Here is a 14,794-nt window from a genome sequence, read left to right as displayed (position 1 = left end):
CAGCCTCCCAGGTAGCTGGGACTATAGGCACGTGTCACCATGCCCAGCTAATTTTTAATATTTTTTTGTAAAGACGGGGTTTTGCCATGTTGCCCAGGCTGGTCTCGAACTCCAGGACTCAAATGATCTACCTGCCTCAACCTCCCAAAGTGCTGGGATTACAGGCATGAGTTACCACACCCGGCCTAAAACTAACTTTTTAAACTATCACATGGAAGATAATAGTATCCTCCAAAATTGCCTACCATCTTTGGCAAGCACCTATATTAAAAATGTCTAAGTTAATGAAACCATAATAATTGCTAACAAAAGGCTGCTGAATTAAATCCACATCAAAAATCCTTTCCTACTTAATTTTTCTTCTATTTTTCTGTATTTTCCAAGTTTTCTGTAATGACAATGCATTTAAGGTACATGAGCACTTTTATAATTAAAACACCTGAGGAGGTTTTTTTTAAAAAACACACTGGGTGTGATGGCTCACACTGTAATCTCAGCACTTTGTGAGGCCAAAGTGGAAGAATCACTTGAGCCTGTATGTTCAAGACCAGCCTGGGCAATATAGTGAGACCCTATCTTTATTATCTAAAAAAAGAAAAAAAAAAAAAAAAAAAAAAAAACCGAAACATCTACCTTAACCAAATTCTATTGCTTAAGGATAATTACCCTAGAACTTACTTCCAACTAAAAGTTATTGCTTCACTAATTCAAAATACTAAACAATGAATTTCTCAGAAATAGCTGATTTTTTAAAACTTCTGCTTTGTGTCATGGTGAGAAGAACAACGAACAAGAAGTCAGAAGTCCTGGTTCAGCCATTAATTTGTAAAATGCTCTTGCAAAAAAAAAATCACTTAACTTCTCTGAGCTTTCTCATCTCTAAATGAAGACTTTATATGAGATAATCCTTCAAGTTATTTCTAGTTCTAGACCCTTAAACATTCAAATTAATATTCTGGAGATATACAGACACACACATACACAAAATTATATATATATACATGTATACTATTTATAAATATACCAATATATGCACATATATATAAAAGTTGGCATATTAACTAGCATTATATATACTCTACAAATAGATAATTTATAAATATGGCTATATTATTATAAAGCAAAATAAAGAATGATAAATGTAAAATTCTCATGTAAGTTAAATAGATGTATGTTCCATCAGATTCAAACATTAATCTTAGTTATAAAAGGAACAGAATAGAAGGAAATTAAAATTAGCCTCAAAGTATTCACTGGAATGGATAGATCAATGAATGAACAGATGAACGGATGCACGGATGAGTAAACAGGGGAAGGAAAGATATGAAAGAGATGGAGAAAAAGGCAAGAATTGGGTCTCCCTTATGTGTCCCTTATTCCTTAATAAATCCAGGATCAGGAAGGTAACCACTGTAAATCTTCTTAATATTACATCAAGATCCTCACTGTTTGCCTTCTAGATAGTCTGTAGTTAAATAAGAATAGTATCTATGCTTTATTCAAGATTTTATGTATTTTCCACTTTGAGTTTGTTCTCTAAGTAATAAAAAAATAAAAAAAGGTTCTATGTATTTGGTTTTTTATCTATTATGTCTCAAACGAGATAAAATATTATGACTCTGTTACAGCATTTTAACGTCATAAAACACATGTAAATTATGATTAAAGGGGAAAAAATCTTCCTCTAAATCTCAACTTTCTTTTACTGAGAAAAAAATCAAATCACCTTACCTGATATTGATACCTTGTTTGTATATTTTACATGCATCAGAAGGCAGAATTCGGGAAAGTAAAGGCACTGTATTTTTAAAAACAAAAGGTAAAAAATAACTACTAAATTTTGAGATATTTACAAACTTTTAAATTAAAAGAGTAATGTGACATTGTTATCAAATTATAATAATTTCCTTTCAAATAGTATTTTTTCATTTAAAAATAAATAAAATACAAAAGGCAATTTTGAGCAACTTCAAATATCTACTATTTACTTGTAATTTCTGTATAGTTTACTATACTCCCATCCCACCCACAAACAAGGGTAGCAGAGTCAATATGGTGCCACTCAGGTACAGATTGCATATTATAGATGAGTAAACAATACCCTATAGTAACTAAACCCTCCTGAATGGGTAACCAGATAGACCTGAACCTTATCTAATTTTGTAAATATAATTTGCAAAAATTGCAGTAAAGTAATGTGTATAATAGAAAGAGACATCTTTGAAGTGAGACAGTTAAATTTGAGTTTGAATCCCAAATATGTGCCTAGGTTATTTAGACTCAATGTACCTGAGTTTCAAAATCTGTAAAATGGGAATCATACTATTTATCTATAGATTTCTACATTCCTACGTTGCTATCTATAGCTCATATACATGCCACAAGCCATATTCTGATAGTTTTTTATTATTTATTATCTGCTATTTTGGGGAGATAGGAGTTATTCTATGGATAAATAAAGCTGCATAACAGGCTATAATAAACTACCATGTACAAAGAAATTAAAAAAATGTGAAGCTCAAAATTCTTGAAATTAAGACCATATCAGAGGTACATGTGTACATAAGTGTGTGTGTATCTGTCTGTGTGTAAGATATAGCAGATATATCTTACAAAATTTAGTGTTTTTAAAATGGGCGATAAATTAACCTGAGTTAGAAACAAAGATTGTAGAGAAAATTAAAGGCTAATTTCTTAGTTAATTCTTTCAAAAGCATCAACATTTTCTAATTAACATTAAAGATAAATATCTAATGCAGGCCCGGTATGGTAGCTCACACCTGTAATCCCAGCACTTTCAGAGGCCAAAGCGGATAAATTGCTTGAGCCCAGGAGTTCAAGACCGGCCTGGGCAACATGGCGAAACCCCATCTCTATCAAACATACAAAAATTAGCCAGTCTCATAAACCAGTCTCAAAAAAATAAATAAATAAATAAAATTTTTAAATAAAAAAAAAATTTAAATGCTGTAAAAGAAAAAAGTACCTAATGCTTCATGACTCCTTTAGATCCTTAGAAACCATTTAATCCAAAATGACTTCCAGCACTGAAAACTGTTTTCTGAATTTTAGTGCAAAAATAAGAAAAGTTTATTGTCCAGAGAGAATATCAACGAGTTGTTGCCCTAGTGAAAGAATATAAGAAATCTTCTTCTGACAAAGATTTTCCTTTCTCAGCTGGGCACGGTTTGGCTATAACTGCAGCCATATGGGAGGCCAAGGCAGGAGGACTGCTTGAGCCCAGGAGCTTGAGGCTAGCCTGGGCAACATAGCAAGACCCTGTCTCTACAAAAATAAAAATAGAAAAATTAGCCAGGTGTGGTGGCAGGTACCTGTAGTCCTAGCTACCTGGGAGACTGAAGCAGGAGGATCACCTGAGGCCAGGAGTTGAAGGCTGAAGTGGGCTATGATCGTGCCACTGCACTCCAGCCCAGGTGACACAGCAAAACCCTATCTCTTTGAAAAAAAAAAGAAAGAAAGAAAAAACTTTTTTGAAACAAAAATTGAGAAGAGCAATAATAGTGTAATTCTATAAATGATCAAAGTTCTTTCATGCTCATTAATTGAGATCCATCCTGAATTAAGTATTTGGTGTAGCATGAACCAAAGATGATTAAAAGTAGATAGCACTCCAACTTAAGTTAATTTAACTTCATTAGATCTCATTATTTATTTTTTTTTTTAAAGACGGGGTCTCCCTATATTGGCCACGTTGGTCTTGAACTCCTAGCCTCAAGCGATCCCACCTCAGCCTCCCAAAGTGCTAGGATTACATGCACAAGCCACCATACCCAGCCAACTTTATTATATCTTTTGAAGTAATTGTAACACCCTACAAAAACAGAATTTAATATCATACACTAATACTTTTATTAAAAATCAGGAAAGGAGGAAAACGGTAAGGCAGAGAGAAAACAAGTTGAGGACTGAGAGCAAAAGCTAAGAAAAAAAAAGAAAAGGGCCAGGCGCGGTGGCTCAGAGGCCTGTAATCCCAGCACTTTGGGAGGCCGAGGCGGGCAGATCACGAGGTCAGGAGATGAAGACCGTCCTGGCTAACACGGTGAAACCCCGTCTCTACTAAAAATAGAAAAAATTAGCCGGGCGTGGTGGCGGGCGCCTGTAGTCCCAGCTACTCGGGAGGCTGAGGCAGGAGAATGGCGTGAACCCAGGAGGCGGAGCTTGCAGTGAGCCGAGATTGCGCCACTGTGCTCCAGCATGGGCGACAGAGCGAGACTCCGTCTCAAAAAAAAGAAAAAAAAAAATTAAAGAAGTTAAATTATTGAGAAAAAAAAAAAGATTTCTGATAGATTTTAATGCATTCCAAAACATAGCGATTTATATTTTCCCAAGTCTGAAACAACTCTTTTTCTTCCCCACGTTAAGTTAAACAACCAACCTATTTCCTAAGTTACCTCAGTATAAGTTTAAGCACAGTATTCCAAGAGTAGCATAATTCACTAAACAGAAAATAAAAAGAGAGTTTTTAAATTTAAATTTTCATTTGGCTACCACTTACTCCCCAATTTTTTTTTTTTTTTTTTTTGAGACAGAGTCTCGCTCTGTCACCCAGGCTGGAGTGCAGTGGCGCAATCTCAGCTTACTGCAAACTCCGCCTCCCAGGTTCAAGTGATTCTCATGCCTCAGCCTCCTGAGTAGCTGGGATTACAGGCGCCCGCCACCACGCCCAGCTAATTTTTGTATTTTTAGCAGAGACGGGGTTTCACCATGTTGGCCAGGTTGGTCTCAAACTCCTGACCTAAGGTGATCCACCCTCCTCGGCCTCCCAAAGTGCCGGGATTACAGGCGTGAGCCACTGCGCCCAAACTACTCCACAATTTTCATAAGAGTTTCTAAGCTTAATGTTTTCTATCTATAATATACAAATAATAGGCCGGGCGGATCGCGAGGTCAGGAGATCGAGACCATCCTGGCTAACACGGTGAAACCCCATCTCTACTAAAAAAAAAAAAAATACAAAAAATTAGCCGGGCGTGGTGGCGGGCGCCTGTAGTCCCAGCTACTCGGAAGGCTGAGGCAGGAGAATGGGGTGAACCCAGGAGGTGGAGCTTGCAGTGAGCGGAGATCCCGCCACTGCACTCCAGCCTGGGCGACAGAGCCAGACTCCGTCTAAAAAAAAATAAAATAAAATAATAATAATAATATAATAATATACAAATAGTCTCAAATGCAGGATAGATTGATTCTGTAGACAACAAATAAAAATAGAAAATTAGTTTTTTAGTTAAAATGTGATATATGCATAATGCAAAATTTAAAGTAGTGATCATATTATAAATTATTTGACACTTTATAGTATACAAAGGCCTTTCTTCAAAAAAATGATTTTATTTCATATACACCAAAAGAAAGTTTGCAACAGGTGGGGTAGTTAGTATTATCCTCATTTTAAAAATGAAGAATCAAGCTCAGAAAACATATAAAATATGTGATTTGCAATGTCAAATACTTAGGGGCCGGTATTTCTGATTCTAATTCAAAGCTTTTCTATACCTAAAAACCCAGGCTGGAATATTTCAGTTACCTTCAAACTTGTTACTAAGTCTGTGGCTATTTTCTCCGAAGTCTGAATATAAGTAACAGCATAAAAAAGAGTGTGCTCTACTATCTCAAAAGTAAACTCACCCTGATTTCAGTATTTCTTGGCTTCCCCTTATTTTTCGCTTGCCTTTTTAAAAAATATTCTGTGTTTTGACAAGGGAAAGAAATATGCCAAAACTCTAATTAAAGTTTGATCATAAAATCTAATAAAAGATCTAGGCTATCTATAAGCCAATGGGTTTTGTTTTAGAATTATACGTGACATCTAATCATCACGTATTAATAGCTGTGACTTTAAATCAGTATAATCCTTTATTAGCAATGAAACAGATGTGCTGACTTTTTGCATCAAAGTCAAGTTCTCAAAGAAGAAATACTTTGGACAACTGTCTCAGTGGTTACTTGAGGAACTCAATTATGCAACATTTATAATGTATTGTTTATAACTGTAGATATATACACAATTTTAGAAGTGATTGCATGTATTTATATTTTAGCATAATTAAAATATCACTTTTAAAATATTTTATAACATTTTGTTCAGCAATATACATTGACTATTTTAGAATTCAAACCACTAATGATTACTAAGAGAATCAGTTAAAGAGCCAAAATACTCAAGGGACAACCCAGTTTAGGAACACAAAGCAGCATTGGGGTCTCCCCAGATGGGAAAAAAATGGGGTAAAAAAGATAGTGTTCAGGTTTTAGACCAATCTAACTTGGAGCTCCTTTACTACACAAGTCTACTATAAACCTGTTTTTCTATGTGTTCTAGGACACCAGGACTCCTGAATGATATATAAGGCATAAAAGCAAGATAGGACTATTAGAGTAACAAGACTCCATAATCTTTAATAGAGACAAACTAGCCTGATGAGCTAGAGTTATAAAAATGTGAGAAAAAACTGATTAAATTTAGAATTTAAAATTCTCTATACAAGGATTAAACACACTAGAAAAACCTTAATCATCCATGCCATAAAGTATTATGCAGCTGTTAAAATTAGTGAAGTATTTCCACCTGAAATATGGTAAGATGCTTACTATGGGTTGAATAAAAATGATGGCTGGGTGTAGTAGCTCACGCCTGTAATCCCTATACTTTGGGAGGCCGAGGCGGGTGGATCATCAGAGGTCAGGAGTTCGACACCAGCCCGGCCAACACGGTGAAACCCTGTTTCTACTAAAAACATAAGGCGCACGCATGTAATCCCAGCTACTCGGGAGGCTGAGGTATTAGGATCACTTGAACCCAGGAGGTGGAGGTTGCAGTGAGCTGAGATCGCGTGACTGCACTCCAGCCTGGGTGACAGAGTGAGACTCCCTCTCAATAAATAAATAAATAAATAAATATGTCAATTTGCATAATGATATAACAATATGATTCCACGGCAGAAAAAAAACATAATTCTGAGGGGTTGTGTGTGCATAGATATATACACAAACACTTTAGTAAGCACTGAAAAGCATTTGAAAATAGTCATACGAAATGTTAACAATGGTCACCTCTGGGAAGTGGTAACAGGGAAACTTAAAAATACCTGATTAATTTTCTATAATGTTCAAAACTTTTACAGTGAATATTCTATTAAAAAGATTAAAATCTTAGTAAACTCAGGATAATTTTAGTATTAAATGATAATGTGTATTAGTCAAAGCTAACTAAAAAGCATAATACAATTTTTAGAAATGTATACAGATGTTATAAAATCAATGTATAAAATTTACATAAGCTGTAATTTACATAAGCTGGGGAGGAAGTCTGATTTGTATCTAAAAGCTCCAAATAAAGAAGGCAGTTTATCAAAAATATAATTGGTAGAAAATTATTACTTGTTGAAAAGAGGCCAGATTCTTAAGACAGTAAAAAACTACTATTTTTTCATACAGTAGAGAGAAATAAGCGTTAATGGACTTCAGATTTATGGCTGTTTTTACTTTTTCAGAAGAAATCAGAAGATGTAAAGGAATTAGAAGAAATAACAAGTATAATTGTTAATTAAAGTTTAAATCTGGTAACTTCCTAGGCATTTTACTGCTATATGGTATATTGTATAACCTATTTTCTTACTGACGAGTTGAAGCTGAATTTGCAAACCCAAGTGTATTGTGAGAATATCATAACTTCCTCAAGGTTAACAAATGTCAGAATGTAATGTTTTAAATTAAGTTGCATTTATTGACCTCCCATAGATCAGGCCTAAAACTGTGAAATTTCTATTACTTTTTTTTTTTTTTTGAGACAGAGCCTTGCTCTGGAAATCCCACTACAAATTGCCTGGGAAGAGCAGTAGCAGCACTGGCTGGGGCTAAGTACTGTAAGTAATTTTCATTTCACAGTCTAGAATTTGTTTTTAAATGTATAGAGAAAACTATAGAGCCACAGAATGTAGAACTAAAAAGAAACAGATTTGCTAGTTCAAAATTCCTATTCTACTGACTTTGAATTCTTTGCCCAAAGTTCCTCATTTGGTATAATATGCATACGTGCCTGAGCGACAGAGTGAGACTCTGTCTCCAAAAAAAAAAAAAATTAATTTAGATGCTTTAACAAAAACTCACATAAGCTCATTATGTCTAAACCTTTAGAGATTACATTTTTTTTAAATCTTTAAAAACAACAAAATTTAGTTGTTTAGTTAGTAAAATAAAGGTCACTAGACTCAAACTTCATATTTGGATATGAAAATTTTCTCTCCAGTGGACTCATGTTTAAAATGAGGAGGAGAAAAACCTTGTTAAGGTAAGTCAACAAATGACTGCAAAAAAATCTAGGGCAAAATTAGCGTCTTTCATAAGTCACTGGAATCAACGTTCAACCAAATAGTATGTAAAGAAAGTGCCTATAAAGTATGCAAAAAGCAAAATAATGGAAAGACAACAAAATATACATAAACAAAAAATGTTAACTAAATTCTCTACATTCAGAGATCTAAGTACTAGATTTCAAATGTCCTTAAATTCAGTAGTCCCATAATCCCATAATTAATTTTCTTTTCTGAAAACTCCTTGCATTCTATTATTAAATTTTAAATGCTGTTTGTAAAACAAAATTCTTAAAACTAAAAGTACCATTTTCAACCTTAAAAATATAAACTATTGGCCAGATGTGGTGGCTCACTTCTGTAATCCCAGCACTTTGAGAGGCCGAGGTAAGAGGATCGCTTGAGCCCAGGTGTTCTAGACCAGCCTGGGAAACACAGTGAGATTCCATCTCTACAAAACATAAAAATAATTAGCCAGGTGTGATGGCATGTGCCTGTGGTCCTAGCTACTCAGGAGGCTGAGCGGGGAGGATTGCCTGAGCCCAGGAGTTCGAGGCTGTAGTAAGCTATGATCGTAACACTGCACTCCAGCCTAGGCAACAGTGAGAACTTGTCTCAAAAAAAAAAAAAGATTTATTAAAGTTACTAATCAAGTTGGAATAACTAAATATTATAGGGCTTTATAACGATTACAGTCAATGTCATGAAAAATACTTTTCCTCACAGCAAGTATTAAATTTGTTATCCTAACATTTCTATATGATAGGTATTTTTGTGCTTGCATTTCTGCATGAGTACATATTTTATAGTAAAACATAGCATACTCTTACCCCAGCTTTGAAAATCCCAGTGAAGTTCTAGATAAAAGTCACCTAGCTGAAAAATGAAATATGAATAATTACTAAATGCACCTTAGTTAAAAGTTCTTATGCTTTAAAAATATGGCTATTCCTTAAAACATTATAATACATACATTACTATACTTAATTACAAAGGAAAATATGCACCTGTATATTTTATAAGAATATTTTAATTACATAGTAACATATCTGAAACTGGTAAGCATTTAAATTTGTATCAATAAATATTACACTTCCCAGTATAAACAAAATAACAATAATAATAAATATTATTTTTTAAATAGTTGACTTTAGAAGTGTTATTAAAAATTACTACCAAAATGATTATTTGTATAACCTCATAATGGCATTTAAAACATGGCCCTTTGTAATAGAAAATATTTTTCTGTAAAGGGATAATACAAGTTTATTAAACCTGAAACATGTCATCATACAATATGTATGAAAAAAAAATTTTTTTTTTTTTTTTGAGATGCAGTCTCACTCCATCGCCCAAGTTGGAATGCAGTGGCATGATCTCAGCTCACTGCAACCTCTGCCTCCTAGGTTCAAGCAATTCTCCTGTCCCAGCCTCCCAAGTAGCTGCGACTACAGGCACCTGCCACCATGCCTGGCTAATTTTTTCTTTTTAATTTTTAGTAGAGACGGAGTTTCACCTTTTTGGTCAGGCTAGTCTCGAACTCCTGACCTCAGGTGATCCGCACACTTCGGCCTCCCAAAGTGCTGGGATTACAGGCGTGAGTCACCATGCCTGGCCGAAAAAAAATTTTATTTTGCAAATTAGAAGCTAGACACCAAAGATTATAACTGTTAAGAGTATATATTCTAAATATAAGTAGAGCATTACAAATACAGCAACATCAACAAGTTAGTCTTTCTTTTTCAAAAAGTGATAAAAGTGAATGTTAATAGTAGATATCATTGCAATATGAGTAAAACATTTTTCTGGCTTTTTCTATATTTCTTCAGATCTTAAAAAAAAAAAAAAAGCACCATTAACAGAGACAAGCTGTCATCATATCATCATGACAGGTCTATCTTTTTCCCACAGTTCTTTCAGGCAGCAGAAATACAGAGACGAGAGTAACAATAGAAAACAAACCACTCTCTTTTGTGTGCCAGCATACCCAACCTTACCACGAGGAGGTAGGACAGATAAAAAGAGTTTTTGTTACATAAAGAATATACAGGCCGGGCACGGTGGCTTACGCCTATAATCCCAGCACTCTAGGAGGCTGAGGCAGGCGGATTGCTTGAGCCTCAGGAGTTTGAGACCAGCCTGGGCAATATGGTGAAACCCCATCTCTACTAAAAATACAAAAAATTAGCTGGGCGACAGAGTGAGGCGCTGTCTCCAAAACAAACAAACAAACAAAACTGCCACTTCTAGTAGCAATGGCTTTAGCTGTAGAGAATCTTCTAATTCAAAGGCAAAGGAAAATTATTGCCATTAACTGACTTCCCTCCTTTTTTTTTCTTTAGAGCTCTTATCTAATTTATTGAAAGTAATAAATCTTTATCTTCCTAGTTCAAAGTGAGGTGTTTCTACTAAGATCACATTCATACACTGTAATTATTGCTTAATTTAAGCATGATTTTTACCATTTTTTGGCCCTTAATAAGTGAGAATTTAAATTGTATTAAGAAAAAAATGCTTAAAACTACACTTATAATTACTCCCAAGGTGCAAAATTAACAAAGAAATATAGCTTACCTCTTTCAGGGCTTTTAATAATCGAGGTCGTTTTTCTTCAACACTTTCCCTGGATTGCTGCTTAAGCTTCCTCAAAAGAGCTGTAACTAAAGTTTAAATTTTAAAAATAACTAATTTAAATTTTCATCATGCAGTAAAAACACCACTGGCTTATTATACAGATAGACAGATAATACATGTACACATATGTGCACGTGCATGTGTGTGTGTATGTGCGTGCATGTGTGTGTGTGTGTGTGTGTGTATCTACATCTACAATATATTTTGAAAGGCCAAAAATCAAAGAGCAATGTTTAAATTACTGAAGGCCTCTTGGAACAGTAAAAGAAGCTGAGACATAGAAGTCAGAGAACATGGGACCTATATAGATAGAATAAGTTAGTAAGCAAGTTTAATAAAACTGGTATGATCCCCAAAGAATGAGAAGAGATATTTCAACATCAACCTACACCATATTCACACTAGCTTTTACTAGTTTTTTAATTATCAGTAACGATTTACCTAACTGTGCCAAGATAAGCAAACTCATTCAAATGATGCAATGTCCTAATAGAACACTGACCTCAAGGAAGATCTCAAAAACAACAGATCTCAAAAATCCCACTGGAAGCCACTTTTCTAAAAACATATAATTACCTGCAATTGTTACCAGGTGTATCTGTTCTTTTATCACTGGAGGATATACCTTCACATACTACCAGCACAGTATAAAAAATACAAAAATGAATATTATTGTACCTGGAAAAAGAACTTCTGAATCTAAGAAAACCTAAAGTACTCCATAGTGTATTTTCAATTACTGAGATTTAAGCACATTGCTGAAGTTCAAACCCCAGCTTTACCACTTAGTGGTTGTGTGTAAACTTGGACAAGTTACTACTTAATTTCTCTAAACTTCCTTTTTTTTCCTCTCCTTTGTCAAGTAAGAATAGAAGTAAGGGCACAGTGGTCTGCACCTGTAGTCCCAGCTACTCAGGAGGTTAAGGTGAGAGGATCACTTGAGCTCAGGAGTTCGAGACCAGCCTGGGAAATATAGTGAGACCCCCCCATCTTTATTTAAAAAAAAAAAAAAAAATTAGCCAGGGCTTGATGGTGTGTACCTGTGGTCCTAGCTACTTGGGAGGCTGAGGACAGGAGGACTGGTTGTGCCCAAGAGTTTAAGGCTGCAGTGAGCTATGACCACTGCACTCCAGCCTGGGTGACAGAGCAAGACCCTGTGCCTATAATTAACTAAATACAATTTTTATCTATTAGAATGAAGGTCTAAAATTCACTGGCAAAATCAATCAATTAATCCTTAATATTTATCAAAATAAGAAAAAATATTAGACTTGAATGAAATAAGCACAGGAAAAAATAAGAACATGGAAAAATGTGCATCAGGGGAAATATATACATCTATATATGCTAGTTTCCTCCTGATTCTAACATGTTTTTCATATACATACATATACATATGCGTTGAGGGCTTTTTAAAAATCAGTAAATTATTTTTACTATTTCACAGCGTGCATTCTTATAAACCACTTCAAGTCCCATGTGGAATGCAGAAGCAGAAGGCGAATAAAAAAAGAAGGTAGTGAAAGCCTGGACTAGATTTTTTTTTTCCACATAGGCCCAAAATTAGGAAAAATCTAGGCAAGCATGTAAAAATAGTAGGAGCTATTCTTATTTTTAACCACAGGTCTAACTAAATTCCAATATATTTTAAAAAGCCAAAAATCAAAGAACAATGTTTATATTACTGAAGGTGTCTCAAAATAATCAAAACTAAGACACAGAAATCAGGAACGCAGGACCTAGTTTCAGTTCTACCATTTACTAGCTCGGTGACCTAAATCAATAATTCCCAAATATGAACCTACATTTCTGTGCTCAATTGTTTCAGTTTCCAATGATATACAGAAAATGAGAAAAAATGTGTACTAGAATGAGTTTTTTCTTAATAAATTTTTTTAAAGACTATTCTTCCTACTTTTGGTTTCAAATATCTTTTTTAAAAAATAAAATGTGGATCACAAAAGACAGTAGTTATCGTCTATTTTATAAAGTTCTGATAGTCTAAAATGAAAAAGTTAGATTCCCTATATCAATCACCAGTAAAAAAATTTTTTCTGGTCTGTGAGATCCAAAAAGTCTGAGACTCAATGACTTAGATAATCATTTAAAGATTCAAGTATGAATCTGACAAACTTTCCTGTTCATTATAATTTAACTTTAATGTCAAAGTTATATTACCCAAATGTAGTACAATTCTTTTTAATGGTCATTGTTTTCCACTATAAGCTCAAGTACCTTAATAAATCTTATTCAATCTACCTTGCCTTCAGATTGAAATGGACCTCAGTTGAATGCAGAGAATGAGAAGAATTCAATTCCTAGATAGAAAGGGTCTTTCAATAAAAAGCAGAGGCTACATATTTTTTTATCAGCCTGATTTTATTAACTAAATATAATTCTAACTGACTGAAGGCATTCAGTAAATAATGACCAAACATCATTAAAAAAGCTGAAGGCATTCAATAAATAATGACCAAACATCATTAAAAAGGTAATGGCAACCACTGTATATACATAGTATAATAACATACGCAAAGAGATTCCCTTTTCTATATAAGACTTCATATTGAAAAATACCATAAACTCAAACTTCTTATGGATGCACATTCAGAAAGCAATTACACAAAATTACCAGTATCCTTTTTAGGGATCAGTATTTGTATTCCCATATTGTAAGAATTTTACTAATACTGATTAATAATGAAGATTAAAATTAGCTTTAGGGGATTTAGGTGATAAGAGAATTCATACAAAGACTCAAATGCAAAAGTCCATAAACCACAACTAATTTTACTTTCTCCTTCCTCCTTCTCCGACTGAAGTTTACGGTTTGACCTAAAGCTTTTGGAACTATGCCCTACTGCTCCAAGTATTACTTAAATCTGTTACCTTTTGCGCTTCTCTTCCTTCTAAGCTCCAATCTATTTCCTGCTTCCCACTTGGACAATTCTACATGATGTACTACAGTTGATTCAAACCCAACAAATCTAACACAAATTAAAGACCATACTGCTCTTGCTCCTATAGTCTATATATCAATTAAGTAATGAAATCACCATCAATCCATAATAGAGACCTTAGAGTTACTCTGAATCATTCTATCATTACCCATATCCAAGAGATAATCCATTCTGTTAAATCAATCTTTTTTTTTTTTTTTTTTGAGACGGAGTCTCGCTGTGTCGCCAGGCTGGAATGCAATGGTGCAAATCTCGGCTCACTGCAACCTCTGCCTCTTGGGTTCAAGCTATTCTCCTGCCTCAGTCTCCAGAGTAGCTGGGACCACAGGTGCGCGCCACCATGCCCAGCTAATTTTTGTATTTTTAGTAGAAACGGGGTTTCACCATGTTGGCCAGGATGGTCTCGATCTCTTGAAACCATGATCCACCTGCCTCAGCCTCCCAAAGTTCTGGGATTACAGGCATGAGCCACCACGCCAGCTAAATCTTTCTTTTAATTACTTTCTGATCTATCCCTTCCTTCTCTAAAAACACTATGTCTTTAAGTCAAGCTTATCTCATTTGTTCCAAAAATGTTTTTTTCTAAATATCTCTTGCCTCCCTGACTCCACTGTGTTAATTAGAAAGTCTTCTCACTTATCTAATAATATCAATCCCTGCTTTGAAGTCTTCTGGGGTTTTGCAGAGACTGGAAATTGGGATTAAAATCTTGAATAGCACATAAAGCTGATATCAGTGTGGTCCTTTTATCATTACAACTTCATTTCCCAACACTGGTCTTTGCCCCTTCATCCATCTTTGCCATGTATCATTAAGAAGCCAAATACAGGGGCACGGTGGCTCACAACTGTAATCTCAGCACTTTGGGAGGCC

The 14,794-nt window shown here is 34.7% G+C and overlaps 1 protein-coding gene across 2 annotated transcripts in view; it reads right to left on the bottom strand.

Moving 5' to 3' along the window:
• The window catches only part of ANKRD13C (ankyrin repeat domain 13C), a 94,058-nt gene that overhangs the window by 43,371 nt on the left and 35,893 nt on the right, over positions 1-14,794 (bottom strand). For both annotated transcript variants that reach the window (XM_054482936.2, XM_054482928.2), the window contains exons 4-6: positions 10,902-10,987; positions 9,158-9,203; positions 1,732-1,798 (exon numbers count right to left, since the gene is read on the bottom strand). In XM_054482936.2, the coding sequence (XP_054338911.1) occupies positions 1,732-1,798; positions 9,158-9,203; positions 10,902-10,987 (199 nt within the window). The remainder of the gene's footprint in view (positions 1-1,731; positions 1,799-9,157; positions 9,204-10,901; positions 10,988-14,794) is intronic.

The sequence above is a fragment of the Pongo pygmaeus genome, chromosome 1 (assembly GCF_028885625.2).
Source record: "Pongo pygmaeus isolate AG05252 chromosome 1, NHGRI_mPonPyg2-v2.0_pri, whole genome shotgun sequence".
Lineage (NCBI taxonomy): Eukaryota > Metazoa > Chordata > Mammalia > Primates > Hominidae > Pongo > Pongo pygmaeus.
The sequence above is the reverse complement of the archived record's forward strand: the minus strand, read 5'-3'. Positions and strand labels throughout refer to the sequence as shown.